Source organism: Sinocyclocheilus anshuiensis, unplaced genomic scaffold (genome assembly GCF_001515605.1).
Source record: "Sinocyclocheilus anshuiensis isolate Anshui unplaced genomic scaffold, SAMN03320099.WGS_v1.1 scaffold217, whole genome shotgun sequence".
NCBI lineage: Eukaryota > Metazoa > Chordata > Actinopteri > Cypriniformes > Cyprinidae > Sinocyclocheilus > Sinocyclocheilus anshuiensis.
Window position 1 is genome coordinate 213,172 of NW_015536538.1, and position 26,638 is coordinate 239,809.

General features: G+C 38.3%; 1 protein-coding gene and 1 pseudogene across 2 annotated transcripts in view; one reads left to right on the forward strand and one right to left on the reverse strand.

The window, feature by feature from the left end:
- The window catches only part of LOC107696059 (ralA-binding protein 1-like), a 15,895-nt gene extending 9,963 nt beyond the window's left edge, over window positions 1–5,932 (reverse strand). Inside the window, exons 1-4 of one of the 2 annotated variants that reach the window (XM_016496206.1) lie at window positions 5,857–5,932; window positions 3,932–4,115; window positions 3,252–3,402; window positions 982–1,416 (exon numbers count right to left, since the gene is read on the reverse strand). In XM_016496206.1, the coding sequence (XP_016351692.1) occupies window positions 982–1,416; window positions 3,252–3,402; window positions 3,932–4,027 (682 nt within the window). In that variant the 5' untranslated portion in view covers window positions 4,028–4,115; window positions 5,857–5,932. Of the gene's footprint in view, window positions 1–981; window positions 1,417–3,251; window positions 3,584–3,931; window positions 4,116–5,856 lie in introns of those variants that run through there. The other variant, XM_016496213.1, reaches the window with a different exon arrangement.
- A 4,825-nt stretch (window positions 5,933–10,757) lies between these two features.
- LOC107696771 (cyclic AMP-responsive element-binding protein 3-like protein 3-A) overlaps window positions 10,758–26,638 on the forward strand; it is a 37,271-nt pseudogene continuing 21,390 nt past the window's right edge.

The following is a 26,638-nucleotide window of genomic DNA, read 5'->3' on the forward strand; positions in this document are numbered from 1 at the left end:
GGACTGGTGGTGGTGCTTTTTTGGTCATTCAGTGTTTCTGTACAAAAAAAAAAGGGAAAAAACTAACAATAATACTGATAAGATAATAATAATAATAATAATAATACGAATTCTACTAATAAGAACAGTATAAAACGCACTAAGGATTAACAAGCTGCTGGATTCATGAATATTAATCAGGTTGTGTGTGTTCGATTGTCGTTTGCGCATTAGTTCCGCCCACGACCAGAAAACCCGGTAGTTCTTAAAAGCTGAAAAAATCCAAAGGAACTCCGTTATTTTGACAGGAAAATATAACAAAGAATATCGTTTACATGTAGCGCGTCAATTCTGCATATGTAAGTAAAACTCTCTCGCTCTCTCTGCTCTCACCAAAGCGACGGTGAGTCGTGCGCCATTACACTAAAGTTTACGGTACGCCAATTACAGGTGCGCTGCGCATCCATTGAGATGAACTGAAAAATAGCGCAGAACGCTTGACGGAGAGAGAAACTCTGAAGCGCTCAGTCAGTGGTCGGCGAGTGAAAATATATCTGTGCTAAACTTATACTTAGCCTCCAACTCACACACTGGCGAGTAAAATCTGAGAATTTATTAGCAACTGGCTAATATTAGACATAATTTAGTCGCCCAGAGTAAGATTTAGTCGCATATGCGAGTGATTTACTTGCAATGTAGAGGGTTGGTTGATGATGTATTGTTGATAATTTGACTTGAATCACTCACTTTTTATAAAGTATATTATATTATATGCATTATATGTACATTAACTGTCTATTTGTTATAATTTTGGTTAAAATGTATATTAATGTGTCAGTAGATTCTATTTTGGTCACCATTTCTAATAATTAAAATAATTAAATAATTATTAATAATTAATATGAGGTCAATATTGTGTGCAATAACTGAAAACATCCCAGAATATTCTTTAAATAAACAAACATGAGATTTCAGTTCATAGGAAGTAGAACAGGGCCATACCAGAGACACGATAGATGCCTTCACATTTCATGCCGTAGCTCTCGATGTAGTCCACACACTCTCTGAAGATGGCCGGGAGCTGTATCCCGTCATACAGCGCTGTTCTCCTCACCGCTTCCGCTAAAGGCGCTCCGAAGATCGGCCGGAACGTCGTCACTGTCTCCGTGACGACGGGTTCGGGCTCGGCACTGGGCTTTTTCTTCTTTTTCTTCTCCTTCCACTGTTTCACGACGTCCGCTGCCGTCAGGTCTTTGGACTTCTTGTCCTTAGCCTTCTCCTCTTTAGGCCCCTTCTCCTTCACTTTGAAGTCCTTTTCTTTCTTCTTGGAGAAACTGGGCTTCTTGAAGACGTGGATGCCCTTGGAGCGCTTCATCTTAGATGGGCTCTCGGCCTCATCGGCAGAACTGTCCTCCTGGAACGCGGCGTATCCCTCAGCTAAAGAGAGAAGAGATAAGGTGAACAGAAGAGAAGAGAAGAGAAGAGAAGAGACCTTCTTCCAATACCTGATGCTAAAAAGAAACAGTCCTATTAATGGCTGTGCAAAATTTACTGTCCCACCGTCTGTGTCTCTCAAGGTTAGGTGAGACTGAAACGAGCAGAACGAAACGAGAGCAAGAGAAAGACTGAAAACTGCTCTAAAGAGGTCAGCTTACAATTTAGCAATATCCCCCTGTGCCAGCTCTTTTTTTTAGTGATCTATTTCCTTGTCCTGACACTGACTTCACCCTGAGCAGAACAGTAATCAGCGGCTCTGACCCCGTCAGCCAGCATTCATGACCGGCCCCTCCTCAGCCACTATAACACACCTACAGGGATGGACAGGGTGTGTCTTTAAAAGCTCCATCACTTCCTGCTTGTGTGCAATAGGCTGCTGCAGGGCGGCTAAATATAGCGGCAGGAAAATAACGAATTCACTCTGAAGCTGCACAGAAACGGGAACATTTGCACATTGAGGGCAGAAGTCCATACTATCAACTAGAGCTGGGTTATACAGTTACAAAAACAATATCTCACTGGCCTTTTGATGATATTTCATATATAAAATAGTAATACCATTCAAAATTTTGGGGTTGGTAAGCATTTTTTTATGTTTTTGGAAGTCTCTTATAAGTCTCATCAAGGCTGCATTTGTTTGATCAAAAATAAAGTAAAAACTGTAATATTGTTAAAAACAAATTACAAATTAAAAATGACTGTTTTCTATTTTACTATATTTTAAAATGCAATTTATTTCTGTGATACAAAGCTGAATTTTCAGCATCATTACTCCAGTCTTCAGTGTCACATGATCCTTCAGAACTCATTGTAATATGCTGATTTGCTTTTCAAATATGCTTGTTACAATGCTGAAAAAGGCTTCAAATTTCTGATGAAATCGTGATATATTTTTCAGGATTCTTTGATGAATAGAAAGTTCAAACAACGTTTATTTGAAATAGAAATCTTTTGTAAGATTATAAATGTCTTTACTGTAACTTTTGATCAATTGAATGCATCCTTGTTGAATAAAAGTATTAATTTCTTTCAATAAAAGACATATTGACCCCAATGTTTGAATGGTAGTTTAGGTCAGTCACATTAATATATTGTGAATACTGGCTCTGGCCCATTACAAACTTGCGTCATACAGATTTCTCTACACAAAAGATTCAAGGATATCTTGTGCAAAGATCTACAGTGGCTCTAAAAGGAATTTAGACACTCAAAAATGTTTGAATATGATGGCATGAAATAATAAATATTTGAATCAAGAGCAGCTCAGATGCTACACAGGATTCAAACTGAACATGAAACAGGATTATTATAGTCAATTAAAACTAAAAACAGAAAAAGAAATACAATAAACTTTAACTGAAATAAAATAAAATGTAAACCCATTTTATTTCAGCTAATTGCCAAGGCAACATTTCTCATTAACATTTAGCTACTAAAATAACTGTATTAAAAACTAATATATATTGTTACACAGTTATATAGTTTACATATTTAAAAAAAAAAACTAAATGACAAAAAATTTAACAAAAATTAAAAAAACAAATTTTTTATATATATTTTTTTAATATTAATAAAAACTATAATAGTATCTCAATGATACCAAAATAACACTGGCATGAAAAGTGTTCCAGTGATTTCTTTATTTACAATAAATGCCACTTGCATTATATCTTGTGATCTAATGCGACAACATTCAAGTCTTTATTTAGATGCAAGTGTCAATATAAGGGCATTGCTGAGTGTAAATACACAGTGTGTGAGTGTGTTTATCTTACTGCGTTTCTCCTTCTTCTTAAACTTGTTCTTCTTCTTGTTGTGCTCCTTTTCGTCATCGGATGCCGCGTCGGGCGGCTCATGGTGGTGTCCGTCGTGAGGGGGTGAGGGGTCGCCCGTACGGTACAGACCTGGGAACTTAGTGGGGCTGATCTCTTCTGAGCTCGGGGTACGAGCCACGCCCCCAGGATGCTCCGCCCTCCTCTGCTCCGCAGGGCTGCTACTGGGTGGCAGGAAGCACTCCGTCATCTCTGCGCTGCCCTGCTATTGGCTCCTCGCAGCACGATGTCCTGGGATTGGCTGTTGGCTCTGCTGACGCGTCACCTCTCCATGTCACCTGAGAGGGAAAAACAGTATCCCATTTCAGAATGGCAGTTTGTTATGTCACCGTTTGCTGAAGATCATTTTGCAGACATTATGCCCTCATGGCAGCAGTGTGTTTTGTAAACAGCAGTGTTCTTCTTACATCAGATTGTTGTCAGATTACTTCTTACAACAGGTAACCTTTAAATAAATGAGCAGGATGTCTCTCAAAACCCATTGTGTAAACTCTGTTTGAATTTATGTGTGATTAAATGTTGATATCAGCTAATATACAGCCTAACCACTGCCCTCTAGTGACCATGAGGATTTTTGCATCTCAAAACCTCATGAATTTTCTGTCACTGCAATAGGGGCTGATCTCTTCAGAGCTCGGGGTACGAGCCACGCCCCCGGGATGCTCCGCCCTCCTCTGCTCCGCAGGGCTGCTACTGGGTGGCAGGAAGCACTCCGTCATCTCTGCGCTGCCCTGCTATTGGCTCCTCGCAGCACGATGTCCTGGGATTGGCTGTTGGCTCTGCTGACGCGTCACCTCTCCATGTCACCTGAGAGGGAAAAACAGTATCCCATTTCAGAATGGCAGTTTGTTATGTCACCGTTTGCTGAAGATCATTTTGCAGACATTATGCCCTCATGGCAGCAGTGTGTTTTGTAAACAGCAGTGTTCTTCTTACATCAGATTGTTGTCAGATTACTTCTTACAACAGGTAACCTTTAAATAAATGAGCAGGATGTCTCTCAAAACCCATTGTGTAAACTCTGTTTGAATTTATGTGTGATTAAATGTTGATATCAGCTAATATACAGCCTAACCACTGCCCTCTAGTGACCATGAGGATTTTTGCATCTCAAAACCTCATGAATTTTCTGTCACTGCAATAAAAATGGTTTTATGGGCTAAGTACAAACTGGAACACTAAAGTCACCTTCTCCATTTCAAATGTCAGAAAATTCTTCAATGATTTATAGAACTATTATAATCACAACAACAGCACAAAAACAGAAACTAGACAAAGCTTTAAATAAACGTCCTCAGTCCCAAGCCATTCATAACAACAAAAGTACCAATTAGTAGCACTTTGAGATACTTTCGTTCATGAAAAGTGATCTATTAATGTTTATACTACTTGATTAAGTAAAACAATTAACTATATAACCATATTTTGTAGGGACACAACAAATACCAGCATAACAATCTCAAACACATACATATTTAATGAATCGGATCTCACTGAAAAGAATACGTAGCAATAAACAGAAAATGAGGCATGGACTTGATTTGCTCAGAATTGACTGGATCATAACAAGTGATCTCTAACAGGTAAGGGTCATTTAAGCGGAGCAAGTTAATACATATTGATATATTTAAAAAAAACTAACGTTACAAGAAAAACATGCAGCTATGACTCATTCAGTATAAGACCAGAAGCACATATTTAGACAGTAAATATGGTAATTTATGAGTTCATGATGACTTTAAGCTTAGTTTAAAAGTCTCAAAATAATAACTAACAACTTACATCAATAATATGCATGTGGGTACTAGTTGTCAAATAACATGGACATGAAATTGTTTTCCAGTTTTAATAATCTTTATTATTTTATTAGAATTTTTTTTTGCTAATCTAAACAAATGACAAATATTAAGATAATTAAAATGTGCATGTAAAAGAATCCTACTTTGTACAATAAACAATACTTTTAGATTTTTAGGCTTAAGTATGCCACAGTCACACTACTGAAGTTTAATGTCAACTTCCCATTTTATATATTATACAATGTCTGTGGGCCCTGCCCTGCCACATCCAAAAAAACCGTAAGAAATCACATTACATGCAGAACAAAGTTACGCGGATTTAACTCACACAATCGTAGCGATTTAAATGCATTTTGACAGATCATGAAGAAACTATTTTCTCGACTAAGGAGCAGAATAAATCTCTCATGACAGCAGCTGTTTCGTTGAATGAAACACAAGCCAGACCATATATGACAGAATACCTTCAAAACGTGTTAAAACAATTAATGAACCGCACTTAAAAGATGCTTTACCACCGAGAAAAAACATATAATACCATCAGTGCTAATAATATAACATTCAAATGTACATAAAGGAAGATTCTTAACCTAGCATGCTTGCTAACGAACTTCGGATTTTATGGGCAAAGACAACCTTACAAACTATTAAAAGACAAAAACACTGCATTAGCGAGAAAATAAACATATTTCCGACAAAATCTTAAAGAACAAATACAAATATATTTAAAAAAGAATCCGCTCACAAACCTGCTATGATCAATGTAACAGCTGCACTTCCTGCAGCTTGTTTACGTCCCATCTGACACGCGCGCATGCGCAGTTGGAGCCCCCTTGAATTATGGGAGGTCTAGTTTGAGTTCTCTGCACTTGCCACCTGTTTACATAGGTTTCATTTGATCAATTTGAGCAACTTGAGGACATTTCTGAGGATATTAATTTACATGACAAAATAAAATATGCACGAAAGTATTATGTTTTACACATATTGACTTTCTCCATTATTTTCAGTATGTTCTATGAGCCCATGAGGCCAGCAGATGAAGCTGTTGAGCCACAGACCAATAGTGCAGCGTTACAGTTGAATGAACGTCAGAAAAGTTTATTCATATTTATGATAGGGAAAAAAACTTTCCCTAGTAACAAGCAGCCCTTCCTAGTTGTTCTTCCTCTGGTTAGGTCATTCCAGGGGATTGCTGTGAAATCACTTTCATGATTCAAGCATTATCATCTTGTTTAAGGTTGTGTAACTGATCTGATATGCCAGATAAGAATTTGGACATATTTTACGGCATCCATCATAAAACTGAAGCAGAACATGCTTCAGAACACTTAACTGATAAATGCAGGGGTATGAGTCAGTGGTTTCTGTTAGTGAACTGATAATTTAATTTAATTTAATTGAGATACTTTTATATTATATACTATATATATTCAAATATTAAAAAAATTATAAAAACGAAGTTTTTGCAAATAAACTCTTCATATATATATATATAAGTTAAGTTACATTAAAATGAGAAATGTTCACTTGGCAACTAGCTGAAATAAAATAAGTTTTTTAATAAAATAAAATAAGTTTAAGTTATATTTTATTTTATTACAGGTACCATTTATTTTCTTTCTTTCATTGTTTCTTATGGTTTTAGTTTTAGTTTACTATAATTGAACCCTGATTGGTACAAATCCAATGTCTGCTCATAACAAAATTCTGCCTTGATAAGAAGAGCATTAAAATTCAACATTCAGTTCAAGTATTCTATTGTTGATTGTTTTCTGCTCAAAAATCTTGACATTTGAACTTTCTTCCATCTTGATGAAACCTCATGACAATAAAACATGTTAAGAGCATCTGGCAGTAACAATATTTTCTTCACTGCATTCGGCCAAACAGTTTTCAAAAATTCATGACAGCTGTGGTGAGATGAGGACTCTGTGTAATATAACAACCTGGAAATAAAAATAAAAAAAAGTTTTTTTCTTCCTTGGATTTATTAGATGCCACAGCCAGAACATTGTTTCAGCGGACTGTGAATGCTGTTTAAATTGGTTTCTAGTCTAAAAAAAACCCCACACAAATACGCATTTGTTTTTCTTGACTTCTGTTGTTTTCATACTGAGTACCATCTTTGAGAGGAAACCAGTGGTGGTCCTGAACATTTCCAACAGCAAAAACACTTTTTAAAACTACAACTAAAGCACAACACAGCCAGTGATTAGCATGCATTTCTATTGTATGGATTAGAGCAGCTTTGACATTTTCATAACCTATTTTGTGTTCCACAGGTAAAGGTCACCTGAGTTTGAAGCGACATGAGGGTAGATAACAGAATTGACTTAAATGATGGGTTTTATGTAAAATAACCTTAAAGGAATAGTTTTAAATTAGCTGAATAAAAATGAGCTGAAACAGGTCATAACAGATTTAGAGAAATGTAGCAGTACATCACTTGCTCACCAATGGATGAGCCACAGCCATATCACCCTGCAGCCCAAGACTGATTGCCCACTGAAGCTAAGCGTAGCTGGTGTGTGGTGAGCGCACTGGTGCTGTTGTCCTGTGGCTGCCTTCGCATCATCCAGGTGGATGCTGCACACTGGTGGTGGTTGAGGAGAGACCCCCCCACATGATTGTAGCTGATAAAAACATCACAGTAATCCACAAGCAATCCACACCACTACAGTCCATCAATCTTGTGAATTGGAAAAACTGAATGTTTTAAGAGAAAATTCCATCAAAAATTTTTTTTTTTCTTTTTTTTTTTACTTTAAACTGTTGCTTCTGGCTAAAATATGAGAGTCTTCTATCCTTAATATTGCTTTCTCCAGTGAAAAAGTTGTCTGGTCTGAATCAGGAGAGAAAGATGCACAGATCAAGCACTGTTCACAAGAGAAAACAGTCCAAAACAGTTCTAAACAGATTTGGAGGACAACAGGAGATGGACTTTTTCACTGGAGGAAGCGTCATTCTGGATTATGGGCTCGGTTTAAAGTTAAAACGTCTTAATGATGGATTTATTTCTTACAAACATGTAGCCTTTCACTTCAAAATACATTAACTGATAGACTGGAATTGTGTGGATAACTTTTGGATTATTGTGATGTTTTTATCAACTGCTTAGACTCTCATCTGACAGCACCCTTTATTCTCTGAATTCCTCTTTTGTGCATCCAGGATTTGGAACAGCGAATTAATTGGTTTTCTTGACCTTTTTTCTGGTAGATTCTATCTGAACCACTTTCTTGGAAGAATTGTGCTTGGTGTGAGACTTCAAATGCTTAACCTGCAGTCGTTCCACACACACACACACACACACACACACAGGTTTGTTTTTGTGAAAAGTGGGGACATCCCATAGGCGTAATGGTTTTTATACTGTACAGACCGTATATTCTATTGCCCTACACCAACCCTACCCCTAAACCTACCCCTTACAGGAAACTTTGTGCTATTTCAGATTTTCAATACACTCCATTCTGTTTGATTTATAAGCGTTTTGAAAAGTGGGGACATGGGGTAATGTCCTGAAAAGTCACCTTCTCCTTGTAATACCTATGTCATACCCTTGTCATTATACAAATTTATGTCCTCATTTGTCACAAAAACGCGCACACACACACACAGTCAATAATATCAAAGATCCTAATACCCTTTGCTTAAAGTTTACAAAAAGCTAAAAAGCTTCACTTTCTACTTGACAGAGTCAATATGACCTTTGCTCTTGAATGTGAGCTTTGTTGAAAGAGCGCCCCGATTCTGTGGTCATGTTGGGCTTATTAGCAGGCATGTCTGAAAGGCACCATGAAATTTATTCTGACCTTGAGTGCAGTTTTAGAAGAAAATATATATATATATATATATATATATATGTACATGTATATATAAATATTGGCAGTAGTAGACTTCATGGGGCAATGGTTTCCCCAAAGACTTTCACTGCAAATTCATTTCTGTAAATGCTTTTTCTTTTTGCAAACAGAATTGACATAATTTTCTGTGATAATTTACAGCATGTCACAGATCCTATACATAGAGGTCCAGCTGTATTAAATATGCATTTCTCTACACTTAATAAAAGGTGTAGTAGAAACAATTTTCACTCAAAAACATGGGTAGTAAATTTCAAAATTATTTAACAAAGTAACAAGAAGTAACACTTTGTATTAAACATGACCTTTTGAAATAGTAGTATTTTCTTGTAAAACATAACCTAATAATCTTTGCTTTATTTAAGTTCATTTTTATAATATGAATATGAATATTTAACTCTTCAATTGGTAATGTGTTTTGTGTTGCTAATAAGTTGCATCTGCTAAGTGTGGTTAAAATTGGTTCTGAGGCTGTTGATATAGAAGTTTGCACAATAATAATATGCTCATTTTGCCAAGCCGACATAAATAATCACTGAAACATGTCTGGAGTTTGTGCATGAGTGGAGTTATGTAACACTTTCCTCGTTTTCTTCTAATGAACAGAACAATGTGCAGTTCCCAATATTAGCCGTCTTATCTTCTGTGATAACAGCTGGGACTAATGCAGGATAAGCGTGCACTGATTGCACAGTTAAAGACATGTTTAGTTTCAGGTTTGGGTTTATCAGTGTGCCAAACCTCAGGTTAAGATCAGTCATGAATACACAGGTTCATGCACATGCAGCGTGCCATTACTGCAAGAGGATTTCAGTATGTAAATACACACTCCAAGTCTACACAACATGTGATCTCATTGAGATATAAAAATCACAAATGAGTTCTCTTTAATATCTCCCAGAAAGCCATGCAATGAAATTGACATTAAATAGATGACTCTTAGATGTTATATGCAATAGAAAATATCTCAACAATATGATTTGCTAAGATACCAAAGCCTTATTCAAAAGTCAAACATCTCAATATGACCTCAACCCTTTCTCAAATAATCTATCCACATTGATATTATGTCAACAATTGACTTACATTATTTTTTACCTCTTCTTGGTATATTCTTAAAGGAGTAGTTTTCCCAAAAATGAAACTTTGCTGAAACTTTACTCATCCAAGATGTAAATGAGTTTGTTTGTTCATCAGAACAGATTTGAAGAAATGTAGCATTACGTGACTTGCTCACTATGGATCCTCTGCAGTGAATGGGTGCCGTCAGAATGAGAGTCCTAACAGCTGATAAAAATCTGTTCTGATGAACAAACAAACGTATATACTTATTGGATGGCCAGAGGGTGAGTAAACATTCAGCAAATTTTAATTTTTAGGTGAACTTTTCCTTTAAGTCTCTTGAGCTGTAAAATAGAAACGTCTAGAAAGAAAATCTTCTTGCATAGCTCCACTTAATTTGCATTTCAGTCAAACAGTGTTGTCATCCTCTTCTGTTATCATGTTAATTTATTTTGATGAGATCATCATCATCATCATCTCACTGATAAACAGAATGCAGATCTTCACGTGTGTGATTTAACCTGTCAGTCAAAGCCCTCTGACCATTAACAACCCAACTGAATCATCGGCTCATTATCTGGAGGTTCAACTTTGTCCTGGAACAGAGAACACATTCAGGAACACAGCTGTGTGGAGGTGTCTATGTTTTTCTCTCTGGATTTTAACCATTTTTCCTCTGTTTGCTTGTATTTCTGTTGGTGATTCTAGTGCCCGGAACATGGCACTACTCTCAGACAAGGTGAAGTATTGCATTCCCTTTGCTTTTACTGTGATTTTCAATGTTTGTGTCATATTGCAATAGGGTCATTCTCAGGTAAAAGTGCCATTTTTATTTATTTATTTGAAAAACGTTACTGGCGAACCAGCCCACCTCAGGCCCAAAGAATTAGCCTCAGGCTCAAAGTAAATAGGGACCACCCGGGTGCATCCTCAAAAATATTATTTAACATTCATATAGTTTGAGTATTTATACTGTCGGTACCTGCCAATTTTCGCTTTAAAATAAATTCATTTTATGACAAATATACCCATGAAGTTTGGAATAGCTTAATTAAGATCGTTTAATGTGTTTAAAATAATTCTCTTATTCTCACCTAGGCTGCATTTATTTGCTCAAAATACAGTAAAAACAGTAATATTGTGAAATATTATTACAATGCAAAATATCTGTTCTGTTACCGAATATATTTTAAGATGTAATTTATTCCTGTGATGCAAAGCTAAATTTTCATCAGCAAATACTCCAGTCTTCAGTGTGACATGACCTTTCCGAAATCAATCAATATGCTTTTATTATTATTATTATTATTATTATTATTTAATATTCCAAAATTTTGAGCAGTAGTATATATATATGTGTGTATATATTATGTCTTCAGTTTTAAAGATCAGTGCAAAAATGTTTAATAACAAATTTACCACAAACTGATTTTTAAAAATGTATTTTTCCCTTGTAACAAACTTGAAGTATCGAAATATAAGGCCAGTATATGTGTAAACGATGAAATACTGTTAGAAATTATAATGTCACTCGCTTAAATATGATAATATTTGTTCTACATAAAAAATCTAAGGAACTTAATGTTGATAAATGGGGACATGCAACATGTTTGACAATTTAATGAAAAAGATTCAAAATAATTTTTCAGGTTTTATTTTAAAATGTAGTTTTATTACACACTAAACAGAGTTCAGACTATCAAATAATATAATGCGGACACAACGCACCGTTGTTTTTTTTTTTTTACTTTAGTGCAGATGCAGATTGCCTGAAGTGGACCCACAAAACAACCCAAAGAAAATGCTTGTCTTGGATGAATTTGATTTTTAAAAAAATTGAGTTCATATTGAGATATCTGATACATGATCTTGGCAATTCATGAGTGCAATTTGAGACATTCTTGAGATCTCTCACAAAAAAGAAGAGCTATGTGTGAGATTACAGTTACATTTAAACTCATTTCACACATTTCTCACATCTCACTAATTGAGGGAAAAAAAGCATTCTGCTAATTTGAGGTGTTAATGAACCAATTGTATTTGCAGTGCTTGTGGAAATGACAATAATGCAAACCCCGGTGATGATTATCTTTTCCTAATTAGCCTAGTAGCTCAGCACACACGTAAACAAGTATAAAACCCAAGGCTCCTCTCAGAGTTTTTCCATTAACAACAGACGAGGCAGAGAAAGTTCAACAGTCGTAATTACCCATGCGCACTCATCTATGAGAGCTGTTGTTGTGTCGGTGGATTACTTTGCCATCTATAATCTTGATTTAGTACAGTACAGCAATCAGTTTATGCAAAACCTTCCAAATGGAATCGGAGTTTGGGCATTGCTCTTTTGTTGTGTATATGCCATTTAGGTTTCTTAGATTTGTTTGATGTCAAAGCGCAATTAAACGCTTTGCTCTTTGCTCTCGTTTGAGGAGTCTCACTTCGCCAATATCTTTCCGTGTCCTCGAAACCGCCAGCTATGTAATTGTCTCGTGCTCTTTAGAGGTTGACTAGTCAAGCGTAGCTTTAACTCTTCTGTGCCATTAGCACAAACCATATGAAACTTTGCTCAGATGAGATACAGTAAGCTTATCTTAGCTTCAAAAGCGCATGACCACGGTGCAAAGTAGGTCGCAGGGTGCTGAGGAATCATGTCAATGAAACACAAATAAACTGTCTGGATTGAAAACTAGGCTGAGGTTTAGACGTTCCCAATGGTGTGTGATATTCACTGGAGAAATTGATCTGTTTTTGTATTAGACACCAACAGCCACTTTCACATTCTTAGCACTTGGTATCACAGTTTTTGGCTTTCAGTATGGCTTTGTCATACCAAATATCACACGTTTCCTTTAGGAATCTGCTAATAAACCTTATGCAATGACAAAGAAACGCTTAATTGCTCTTTCATTGCTCAGGATTTCCTATGTTTCATTTAAGTAGCAACTTGTCTCAGATGCTTCTTAAAGTAAACGACATTGAGATCTCTTCTAAAACTCTAGAAACTAGAAAACTCTAGTTTTCCTAGGATAAAAATCAAAGGAACAGCTGAGACTAAAGTATTCGATCTTCTTTCAATACTATTGCTGTATTGTAGACAGTTGAGATATTGAAGTAGGGTTATTATAGTTGACGAAAATCTTAAAAAAGTTTTCATTTTTATTAATTGAATGTACTGAAATAACTAAAACTTAAGTTAAAAAACACTATACAGACAAAATAGAAGAAAAAAACTAATAAACATGATAATTACTATAACAGAAAATACAAAAATAAATACAAATTCAAACAATTAATACAATTTATAACAGTATCTTAATTATACTAAAATAAGTTTATATTAAAGAGATCTCTATGAAATTAATATGCATAGAACAAATCATTTGGTTTTCGTAGAATTTGATGAAAGATATTTCCTGAAGAGTTCATATTTAGACTTTTGACTGCAGACTTTGATATCTTCTGAACACAATTTGAGGCATGTTTTTCAAAGAATAAATTTAATAGGAGATTTACAGTAAGCAAACATCTCCATTTTATCTCTGAATAAATATCTTTATATTTAATCTAATTGCTGTCTGCAAAAAGCAATTGAGATCAAAGATCGAAATGATCTAATTTGATTTTTATTCCTAAAGGCATTAATAAAATGCAGCAAGGACTTATCTACCAAGATAAAACAAGAAGTTTAGAAGTTTAGCATGAGAGAATTTCGCTATAAACAAGCATCATTGTGTCTATCGGCTAAGCACAACCAACAACTTAATGCAATTCTGCACAGATAGCTTATCAACCAAAACCAACTTAAACAGAAAACCAATAAAACATTGACTCAAAGCCTATCTTTTCTGTTTCAATCCAGTGTGTGTGTGTGTGTGCAACGCTGAAACAATGCTCTAACTGCTCTGGCGTCGAGTTTATTTTCTCTGGCAGAAGGATTTTTCACTCGCGGCTTTCAAATCTAGTACATCAAGATGTTGTTCAGAGCATGAGATTCTTTTTAATTTGTATTTCTCTTCTTTTCTGACTTTTCTGTGTCTTTAAAGTCAGCAGAGCATGAGAAGGCTCAAAAGTCTTCATCACTTCTCAGCTTCAACATGTCAGATGTAAAGCATGACAGCTGCATCTGGGTCACAAGTTTTTGTGTCATTGTGCTCATTATATCAAGTGCATGGCCCGGTCGCATGGATTCAATGTTTATTTTGTCATTTCCTGACACATTTGATGCTGTCCCACTGCTTTATGTTGTAACCAGGCCTGTGGAGAGATGTTTCTGTCAGCTGTGTTTCAAATGTCATATTCTATGGGTGTTTCCGGGGCGGGGCGCTTTGTTTGAGCGACTCGCAGTAAAGGCTGCGTTGTGTTTTTATATTGTTTTATCATTTTGTTTTTATCGTTTGTTGTTTGTTTTGGATTTTAAGTTTGACACACAAGTTTACCATGATAAGTTCGACCTTGAAACACTGGATCTTGTCTTTGTGGATCGTTCTCTGTGTTCAACCTGCTTGGTCGTGCTGGAGTTACCCGGCAGATTTACAAATCACCAGCTCAGAAATTATGATCTACGCTCGGGCTGAGCTTCTAGACCTTCGACAATCCTCATCTAAGATACTAACATCGCCACTTCTGGATTTAATCCCTAAGCACCTGTTGAGGAAAAAAATTAGTCGGAAAAGGGGGTCAAGAGGCGGAATCAGGAACAGGGTGAGAAGACGGGGAAGTAGGCTCCATTTACCTGCCATTGTTTTATCAAATGTGCGATCTTTGCGGAATAAGGTGGATGAACTTTCTGTGTTGATCAAAACTGACTCTGACTATCGGAACACAAGTTTGTTATGTTTTACTGAATCGTGGTTGTCTGAGGACACTATGCTGAATTTGGATGGTTCCACTTTCATACGCTATGACCGGGACACGGAAGAAACAGGGAAATCAATTGGAGGCGGTCTTTGTATGGCCGTAAATGATAAATGGGCTGCTAATTTTACGGTGCGTGAGACTGATTGCTCTCGCCACTACGAAATTATGACTGTGTCGTTTCGACCTCATTATTTACCGCGTGAGGTCACTCAAGTGACAGTAATTCTTGCCTATGTTCCTGGCCCTGATAACACTCTTGCAGCTGAACGTATTGCGGACATTTATAATAATGCTGTATTAAGAGCAGCTGATCAACCTATTTTTTTGCTTGGAGATTTTAACAGTTGTGATGTCGGTGTCAAACCATCCTGTTTTGCACTTACCTGTTGTTTCCGGCCTTGCTTTGTGACAGAAGACCGGACCAACACAATTACCTCCATGGATCCTTGACCTCCCACACCCGCAGAAGTCCTGGAGGAGCTAGTAAACGCCCTCCGGGCTTCCCTGCTTCCTCCGGCAACCCCCCAATCTGCCTCTGTCAGTCCTATGGCCATGCCTGCTTCATACGCGGGTGACGCAGCTGAGTGTGGCGGCTTCCTCCTGCAAGTGGCATTGTTTATTGAGATGCAGCCGCAGAAGTTTTCCACCGAACGCACAAAGGTAGCATTCCTGATCTCACTTCTTAACGGAAGAGCGCTTTTGTGGGCTAAGGCCATATGGAACGCTAATGGTGCCATAATTAATTCATATGATGCCTTCACTAACCATTTCAAAAAAGTCTTTGGTCATACTACAGGAGTCAGTTACTGCGGCTGCGCCAAGGCACTTCTTCCATTAACGACTACACACTGCTGTTCAGAACACTGGCGGCGACTAGCGGGTGGAATGAGGCGGCTCTACCTCGCGCATACCGGCAAGGATTGAATCCCCATGTACAAGCTCAAATGGCTATCTATGACGATTCCGTTGGACTGGAAAGTTTCATGCAAAAAGCCAACTGAATTTCCCAGCGTCTGTCCGCATGCCACGCCACCGAAGCCGCCCACCAGCCTGTTACGCCCGGCAGGGGATGGCTATCTATGATGACTCCGTTGGACTGGAAAGCTTCATGCAGAAGGCCAACCGAATTTCCCAGCGTCTGTCCGCATGCCACACCACCGAAGCCGCCCACCAGTCTGTCACGCCTGGTATGGTTTCCCCAGTAATATACAAAAGGAATACATCAAGGAGGCTCTTAACCAAGGATTCATCCGACCTTCCACTTCTCCAGCTGCTTCTAGTTTCTTCTTCGTGGGCAAGAAGGACGGGGGCTTCCGGAACGTGGCCGACCATCGCCAACACATTCACGTTCACCTACAGAAGCTCCGTCAACACCATCTTTTCTTAAAGCTGGAGAAATGGGAATTTCATCGCCCCACTGTGCATTTCCTGGGTTACATTGTCGGCCAAGAAGGAATTCAGATGGACCAGGGGAAGGTTGATGCAGTCAAGCAGTGGCCTCTTCCCCAGACCATAAAAGGAGCTCCAGAGATTTCTAGGATTCGCTAACTTTTATCGTCGATTTATCAAGGATTTCAGTTTCCACACTGCTCCTTTGACTTCCATGCTCCGAGGAAAACCCAAGTCCCTGTCCTGGACCACCAGCGCCCACGAAGCTCTCACAACGCTCCGAAGGGCCTTCCCGTTCGTAGTGGAAGTGGACGCCTCCACCACCAGCGTTGGGGCCGTGCAGTCCCAACATTACAGTGAGCCTCCTCGCCTCCAGCCTTGCACATACTATTCTAAGAAACTGACCCCAGCGGAGCAGAATTACGACATCGGAAACCGGGAGTTGTTGGCTATCAAACTCGCCCTGGAGGAGTGGCGGCACTGGCTGGAGGGAGCAAATCATCCATTCACAGCAATTACCGACCACAAGAATCTTCAATATCTCAGAGACGCCAAGAGACTTAACCCTCGCCAAGCCCGCTGGGCATTGTTCTTCACCAGGTTTCATTCCTTTGCTACTAGAGGACTTCCATCGTACCCATCCTGGTCGCCCCTCACCCAGAAGCCGTGGCCGGCCCCGTCGCCGCTTGAGGGGGTGGGTACCTGGAGGAGGGGGTAATGTCAGGGATTCATCACAGTCACTTCAGTCGCCATCCAGGATAATCCCCCGATCACAGTCACCTGAGTTCTGATCACCCGCACCTGCTGTCACCAATCAAGCCACACTACAAATACACACACATCACAGTTACTCACTGTCCGGTCTACCGTTCACTCCTATGGACTGTTCTGGACTCTCTCTACTGAACTCACCTAGAAAGACTTACCTTCTGTTCCTTCCGCGATCCTCCAACGACTCCTTGAATCTGTTCCACGATCTCCAACGAAACCTGCATAAGATACATAACATCAGAACTCAGATAAGGACCCTAGAATCATTCACTGTGTTGACACTCACTTGCCTTTACCTCACCTGTTCCATTCCTCTGCATATACAGTCAATAGACCATCCTGTTTTGCACTTACCTGTTGTTTCCTGCCTTGCTTTGTGACAGTCGGATCCTTGCTTCCACAGATAGAGCAATGTGTCACTATTCCACACATCTAGACAAAATGCTGGACTTGTGTTTTGGTAATGTCCTGGTGCTTATGTCTCTAAATCCCTCCCTCCTCTTGGCTACTCAGACCATAATGTAGTTCTGTTGTTGCCAAAATACAGACAAAGACTGAAAACACACAAGACTCAATCAAAAATTATCCAGGTCTGGAACAATGACTCTGTGGAGACCCTAACAGGATGTTTTGAGCTTACCGATTGGGGGATGTTTTTTCAGAGCAATGATGGCGATTTGGATATGATTAATGATTCCATCTGTTCATATATGTCTTTTTGTGCTGATAATGTTATACCAACTAAGAAAGTTACTCTTTACCCAAACAACAAATCTTGGGTCTCTAAAGAGATGAAGCATTGTATTAACCTAAAAAAGATTGCCTTTATGGAGGGTGGTAAAATATGTGTTAATGAACTGAGAAAGGAACTGCGAGATAAGACCAGGTTGGCCAAACTTCGATATAAAGACAAGATAGAGAAGAGTTTTATTAAAGGAAATACAAAGGCGGAATGGCAGAATCTTAAAATGATGATGGGAAGAGCCCAGGCTTCAACTCGAGTTCAGTGTCCAGACCCTGCCTCCTTTGTTGAGCAGCTGAATGCTTTTTATGTTAGGTTTAATATGAATAATTCTGGAGTGGATTGGGACCAGACTGACTTAAGTAATCCCCCTACACCAATCAGTGTGGAGGAAAAAAGGGTTTTCTCCATCCTCTCCAAATTACAGCCAAGGAAAGCTCCTGGTCTGGATGGACTTGAGAGCCGCTTATTGAAAAAGTGTTCGGCCCAAGTATGCGGGATGGTGGCTCAACTCTTCCAGTTGTCCTTGAACACTGGGTATGTCCCGAGAGCATGGAAGGACACAACCATTATTCCAGTTCCAAAAAAACCTCATGTCAAGGAGATGAAGAATTTTAGACCTGTGGCTCTTACCACAATTCTCTGTAAATGTATGGAGAAGGTGGTAGCAGGGGAGTCGAGTGCTTGGACCCGCTTCTGTTTGCTTACAAGTCAAAACGGGGAGTTGAGGATGCCAGCTTAACTCTCTTGGATACCGTGACTAGACACTTAGACCTTTCAAATTCACTTGTCAGGATTTTATTTATGGATTTCACATCTGCATTTAACACAGTGAACATTGGTTTACTACTGGAACGTCTACAGAAACTACAAGTAAATACAACTCTTGTGCTGTGGATTAAGGACTTTTTGAAAGATAGATCTCAACATGTTAGGCTGTGTGGTTTTAAATCTAACAGTATTATTGTGAATACGGGGATTCCACAGGGCTGTGTGTTATCGCCTATTTTATTTTCTATATATACGAATGAAATCAAGTGTGATATCAATGGCATGTCACTTTTGAAATATGCTGATGACATGGCTTGTATGAGAGATGAGCAATCCCTGGTTACATATAGGCAATTTGTTGATTCTATGGTTCTCTGGTTCCAAGAAAGTTCGCTGGAGTTATATAATATAAGTAAGACTAAGGAGATGTGTTGTGGAAGGTTTCGTTCATTTAACACTGATCATCCTCTATCTGAACCACTTAAGCAGGAGGGGGGCAGGTAGTGGAGCAGGTTGAGGCCTTTACATATTTGGGCACTGAGATTGACAGACATTTATCTTTTACACAGCAGGCAAATAGTGTCTATAAGAAAGCTCAACAGCGATTATCTCTTTTGAGAAGGCTAAAGGGCTTTAATGTAAGACAGGATGTCTTAATAGCAGTGTATCAGTCACTTGTGGAATCAGTTATAACCTTTAACATTGTTTCTTGGTTCAACTTTCTTTCAGCTGAAAACAAGAAGAAATTATCAAGAGTAATCAGACAGGCATCTAAAATTATTGGATACCCACAGACTAAACTTTTAGATCTCTATAACTGTGCTGTAAAGAGGACAGCAGCTTCTATTGTTACTGACCCCTCTCATTCTTTGCATTACCTTTTTCGGATACTCCCATCAGGTTGTCGGTTTAGAACTCCTTTGGCTATAAAGAAGGCTTATAGTAATTATTTTATTCCCACTGCAATTTATATTCTGAATAAGGCCAAACAGTTTTGTCAGCATCTTGTCTTAATATTGTGTATTATTATTGTGAATTGTGTACATGTGAGCCTTTTTACCTAAGATAAATTTCTATCACTGGTTGATAGATAATAAAGTTTTTTGAATTTGAATTCTCTGCCACAGTACTAATAATAACATTGCAGGCTTTCAAATGAATACGTTATGCCAGTACAATGGACCTGGTTAAACTTTAACAGTCAGAGCAGCTTCTTGCCTCATTCTTTATAAATTGTGAAGGGAAGTTTACATTCAGGACCCCAGACATGCAGAAAGAACAAAGACATCTTCTGAAGAAAATCTGAGTGCTCACCACAGTGTTGCAGGGTGCTCTGGGTGCTTTCTATGTATCACAAAACATGGGGGGAAAAAATCCTCTACACTCTTAAAAATAAGGTTTCTTTATTAACATTGATGGTTCCATGAACCTTTAACAGCCATGGAAATTTTCATTGTACAAAAGGCTTTTTATAGTGGACAAAGTTTCTTTAGAGCATCAAAATGTTCTTTACACTAAGAAAATAATGGTTCTTTTAAGGAATGTTCCCTGAAAGGTTCTTTCGAGGAACCAATAATTGTTCTTGGCATTGATACAAAAACACTCTTTTGTAAGCTTTATTTTTAAGAAGATTCTTTTCTCCTCAGAATGACCCCCTTAGTCTCACACGTGTCTCTTTTTAGAAATTAGGTTTTGAGCTCCTTTGTAGTTATTTGATTTAAATATTTTTATTGTACTATATTTGTTCCTTTAATATTTAGCTTCTTCTATTTTTTTTTATTTTTTTTATTTTTTTGTTTCCTTCTTATTGATTAATTTATTTTTTCTCTAACCTTTTTCCAGTTTTTTTCAGAGCTTTGCTTATTTTGTTACTGGTTTGAGTTAGAACCTCTGGCCCACAACAGAAAAAACAACAACAATTACAATAAATCACTCCATGAAAATAACAAACTAAAATAGTACTACACTCAAATTCAGTATATGAAAAGTTCTCAGTCTATAGAATAAGTGTGAGGGTGGGGGAAAAAACTGTCTTTTGAATCCAAACGATGAATCCAATGAGCACAAGAGTCTCCTTGTGTAGTGCAAACGTTTGTAGAGCAAAATGTTCAATAGTGCAAAAAATCAGTTAGTATGATGATGATCAGTGTTGAGGTAATTTGGTGAGAAATACTATTAGGAACGGATGAATTCCACTTGTGATAATGGATAAGACACTGATCACTTGAGTCGCAGAATTTTCTTCTATTTGTCTCCCTCAGGGTTCTCTAGCTGGGTGGCTCTCCATCTCAGGATCACAGCTCAAGTCAGTCTTGAAAACAAACCTGACCTGTTTATACAAACAGTGTCACAACATCACAGACAATTAACATGACTGTTAAACTCAATATATCTTTCATACATAAACTCAAACTGATTGAAAAAATACTATTTGAGCACTTTTGTCACTTAATACATAAGAAATCAGTTACATAAATGATAATCGTCTGCTGATTAGCATTTTTAAGCTCTTCAGAAATACAATATACAGTTACAATACATTATATATTAGAAGAAGAAGAAGAAGAAGAAGAAGTTTTATTTATATAGCACCTTTCCGTAGCCCAAGGTCACTTTACATATAACAAGTAGTTTAGTACATCCACACAAGCAATATAGACACAATACAAATACAATATGAACACATATACAGCATATAGCCGTTATCCAAAGTACATATTAAACAGATATGTTTTTAACTGACTCTTGAAAACAGTCAAAGATGGGATGGTACGGAGAGTGAGGGGTAGTGAGTTCCACAATTTACGAGCATTAACACTAAATGACCTTCCACCTGCTGTAGCCAACCGAAAACGAGGGATGGACAAAAGGCCAAGTTCAGAAGATCTGAGAGACCGGGCAGGGCAGTAAGGGTGGAGTAGCACAGTCAGATATGGTGATGCAAGACCATTTAGTGCCTTAAATGTTAGAAGCAGTAACTTAAAGTGGACACGTGATGCGACAGGTAACCAGTGAAGATCATGCAGTAATGGAGTAATGTGAGCAGAACATCTGGTGGAGGTAAGGACTCTTGCTGCAGAATTTTGAACATACTGTAATCTTGCCATACATTTTTTGGGAAGGCCTGCAAATAGAGAATTGCAATAATCCAGCCGTGATGTCATTAGAGCATGAATTCAAATTTCACTATCAGCTACAGTAAGAGAAGATCGCAGACGTGCAATATTACGGAGGTGGAAGAAGGAGTTTTTAACAACGGTGGAAATATGAGAGTCAAAAGATAAAGTTGAGTCAAATAAAATACCAAGATTGCGGACAGATGAAGAAGGTGTAACACAAATCCCATCAATGTCAAAGGACAGGTCCATCGTTTTCACTGGCGTAGCAGAGCCAATCATCAATATTTCAGTTTTGTCATTATTTAATTGAAGGAAATTCAGGGACATCCAATGTTTGATATCCCTGATACAAGCAGTGAGTGAATCAGGTATGGATGGCCTAGCAGAGCTGGTGGTAAGATATATTTGGATATCATCTGCATAACAATGAAATTGAAATCCATGCATGCGTATGATGTTACCAAGTGGATAGATATAAATAATGAACAGTAGAGGGCCGAGAACTGAACCTTGAGGAACACCCTGTGACAGTGGAGCAGTGGCAGATTTACACCCTTGTATAGTGACAAAATACTTTCTGTTGCGTATATAGGAAACAAGCCAGGAAAGAGCTGGACCAGTGATACCGATATCAGAGAGATGTGAGATAAGTAAGTCATGGCAAGCTGTGTCAAATGCAGAGCTTAGATCAAGAAGAATCAAGATTTTTATTGACCCTGAATCCAAGGACAGAAGTATGTCATTCATTAACCACACAAAGAAGGGCAGTTTCAGTGCTATGAGTTGGACAAAATCATGACTGAAAAGGTTCAAAAAGACCATTAGCATCTAAATATGATTGCAATTGTGTAGCCACTACTTTTCCAAGTAGTTTACTTAAGAACGGTAAATTTGAGATTGGCCTATAATTATTCAAGTTTAAATGATCAAGGCCTGGTTTCTTAAGAATGAGGGTCACTGCCGCCTTTTCAATTCAGCTGGAACAGTGGCAGATGCCAAGCTACAGTTTATCATATGTGTTATAGAAGGTAAAACCTCAGAAACACACAAGTAAGGCAGTAGGTGCAGGATCAAGAGTCAAGAGTCAAGAGGCATTTATTTATCATTTGCATAGTTAACACTGGGGAAAACTGGGCATTGAAATGCTTGTTGCTTGTCTCAGACATACAGTGACAATAACAGGACCATACAAAAAAAACATACAGATATAGACGTACGTGGAGGGCACTGAGATATTGAGTGACTTCAGTGACCATAGGCAGAACAATAACACAGACAGAGCATTAAATACAAATAAGTGGCAGTAACAGATACAATAAGGGTAGACGACAGTGTTAAAGAGTTTTAAGTAGTCCTGAGGTACTGATATAAGAATATTGGGGGTAGAGCAGTGTACGCCATCGTAGCGGCACGCCGTGGTGTTTTTTTTAAACTGGATCAAGCTGGCAGGATGTGGGATTAGACTTCACAATTAGATCACTTACAGCAGTAGCAGTAGTTAGAGAAAAAGCAGAGAGAGAGTTTGTTGGGTGAACTGTCATCAACTTAACATTTAAATCGCTTGTAAGAGTGGTGTCTCTAGTAATGGATTCAGTGATTGACTTAAGTTAGTCTAAAAAAAATTTAGAATGGTCATTCACAAGCATCTCAGAGCCAGAAATAACATGTTGTGAAGGGTTAGTGAGATTTTTGACAATAGCAAAGAGTGATTTGGGTCTGCACACAGAATTCTTAATAGTACAGGAGAGATAGGAGGATCTTGCAGCATCGAGGGCTGTACAGTAGTTAAGCAAATGTTCTTTAAAAGCCAGGGAGTGCACAATGAGTCCAGTTTTCCTGAAGATTCTTTCCAGACGACGACCTTGAACTTTCATCACTCGAAGTTCAGCAGATGGAACCAGTCTAGTTTTAAGTGGAGCATGTTCCTCGAGTACTTGAGAAATAACATTATCATAGATAGAGCAGATTTCTGATGGACAGTTAGAAAATAAACATTCTGACAGATTAGAAGCCCTTATTGAGGCAGAGAAAGTTGCATTCACAGAACTGATTTTACGGGACACTCTAAAAAATGCTGGGTTGTTTCAACCCAACATTGGATCAAATATGGACTAACCCAGCTGTTGGGTTAAATTTTTTAATGAAAGTTTTAACCTAAAAGTTGGGTTAGTCCATATTTGACCCAACATTGGGTTGAAACAACCCAGCATTTTTTAGAGTGTAGGTAAGTATTTTCTTCATAGGTTATCTAAATATTGGAAAATTAAAACTGAAGTTTATGAGTTTATGATCAGAGAAAGCAAAGTCAGAGCCAGTAACAAGAACATTAAGTAAGCTAGACGTACAAATGAGATCTAGTATATGACCCCTTGAGTGAGTAGGGAAAGTTACATGCTGAGTTAGATTGAAATAGTCCAGCACAGACATCAATTCGTTGCACTGTACAGTGTTTTCATGTATATTAAAATCACCAAGCAAAATAACAGATGAACGCTCAGCACAGACAAGAGTAAGTAATTCACTTATATCAGAGAAAAAAATCAGAAAGAGATTTTGGAGGTCGATATACTAAGAGTACAGCCAGTGATGTTTGACCAGTCATTTTCAGCGCTAGGTATTCAAAGGATGCAACATCGTGAAATTCAATCTTGGAGATTTTAATACTCTCATGGCAGACTACAGCCAGCCCTCCACCTCTGCGACCAAGATGCGGTTGAGAGAGGTAAATGTACCCAGGCGGAGTTAAGAGGTTAAAATGAAAAAAGTCATTGGGCATCTGCCAAGTTTCCGTCAATAGTAACATGTCCAAGTTTGCTTCAATAATTAAGTCATTTAGCACGGATGCCATGTCAGTTAGAGAACGAGTGTTCAACAGCGCACAGTGCATATGGGGAGATGTAGATTTAAAGTTTCCAAAGTCGAGATCACAGCATAGAGGCCTCAGATTTCCAAAGTTGATTGCACGATTTCCCTGTTGTATTTTACCAGAAGCGCGAGTGTTAGTACAGATCACCGGGATAGTATTTGCAGGCGAGCAGTGATAAGACCAACGTATCCTGTGTGAACGGTGAATGTAACGAGGTCTATGTAAAATTCCAAGTTGTCTACACCATTTATACGTGTCCGAAGCCAAGCGAAAAGATCCTTTTAGAGATCTAAGCTGAGCAGCAGAGTATTGTAGAGCCATCTCAGGAGAAGTCATTTGATTAACGGTAGCCAGAGACAGCACAAAAAGACCAGAGAACAAAATCTGCAATAGTTACACAGCGACATGACCAAAGACCAATGGGACCCCACACAGCAACTTATCGGTTTAACTGCGTTAGCCAGAAACGTACCAATTCCACAACCCACAGAAGGGAAGGCTAGCCGACCATACCGAGGATTGATACCACAAATGATAAAGAGAGTGTATACTCACTGTATCAGATGTCGAAGAGGAAATGGAAAGGACTGGAGAGGGCCTGCAGCCGATCAGCGTGACAGGATTACAAAAAATGGCAGGTCAGTCATCCAAAAATGTTTTGAGTGAAGAGAGTCGTCCAGAAAATAATCCAGATCTGCCAAATCCAAGCAAAAACATATCCAAAACGTAGCGACAAACAAGCAACAAACAGATACCGGCGTGAAGCGGCAGCACAAGCCGCGGCCAAGTGTTCTCAAGTGGGCGGAGTTTCTCCCTGTCGAACGCCATAGGCCTGGTTTCACAAAGAGGGCTACATTATACATTATACATGACATCTGAACACTAAATGCATACAAACTCGCATAAACGCTTAAAAACATTAATACAACATATTAACACTTCATTTGAGAGAGTTGAACATGTTATTTTGAAACTCACCAAATCTGGGGGCTTTCAACACAATTAACGTTAATCAACCGATTCAATATCATCGACCATCGCACTAAAATGACCCAAATAAGATTTATACAAGGGTTACAACATCATACAACACATTATTTATGCATATCAAACGAGGATGATTGTTGTATTTGCCTTTTAATCTGCGTCGGTTGATGACACACTCGATCTGCGAAACGCATGCTCTCTATCTGCGACTATGCGTCTCATATTAGTGACGCCATACACAGCGCGCGTCTTATGACAAGCGTTTTGCTTAGTTATTAGTTATTTTAATTATTTTAAAGTTTAAAACACAGCAGAACAACTTTGAATACCCATTATATCAAGCTTTTCAGTTTTTGTTTTATTGAAAATATAATTATTGCAAATTATATTTGTTCTATTTTCTATCATTATTTTTAGTCAGCTCATTTCTAAACTGGGGGCTTGAGAAACAATGTCTCTTCCGCGGCTCGGTACACTTTCAACTTGTTTTTTTAGTCTCGAGCAAGACTGTACGACATTCACATTACATGATTTGACTGATTTTTACATAGAAAGGCCGACAGCGCACCACATTAAAAGAAATTATCATTCATGTTTTCATAACCGCTGGCCAAATTCAAAAACGAAACTAAAATTAAATCATCTTTGAGAGCAAGGGGGCCCCCTGGTGTTTCGGGGGCCCTACGCAGCTTGCGTATAGGGAAGATCGGCTCTGCCTGGGTTACACATTGATGGTTCCATGAAGAACCTTTGACATCCATGGAATCTTTCCATTCCACAAGAAGTGCTTTATGCTGGAAAAGGGATCTTTCAGTTACAAAATATTCTTTACATTAGATAAAAATGGTTCGTTTAAGGTTCTTTTACTAGTTCTTCTATGGCATCACTGTGAAAACAGCCTTCATTTTTAAGTGTATGTGCAAAGAACCTTTAAAGAGTTCAGGATTAATTGGCAACCCCATGTAAAATATAAACAGTGTGAAACGTGAAACAAGATAACCCAGGATTCTATTTACCCGAGGTTTAGAATGACCCAGAGTTAACTATTTGAAGTGTGAAAAGCCCTTCTCCTCAGCCTGACGGATAAGGAAAATGGTG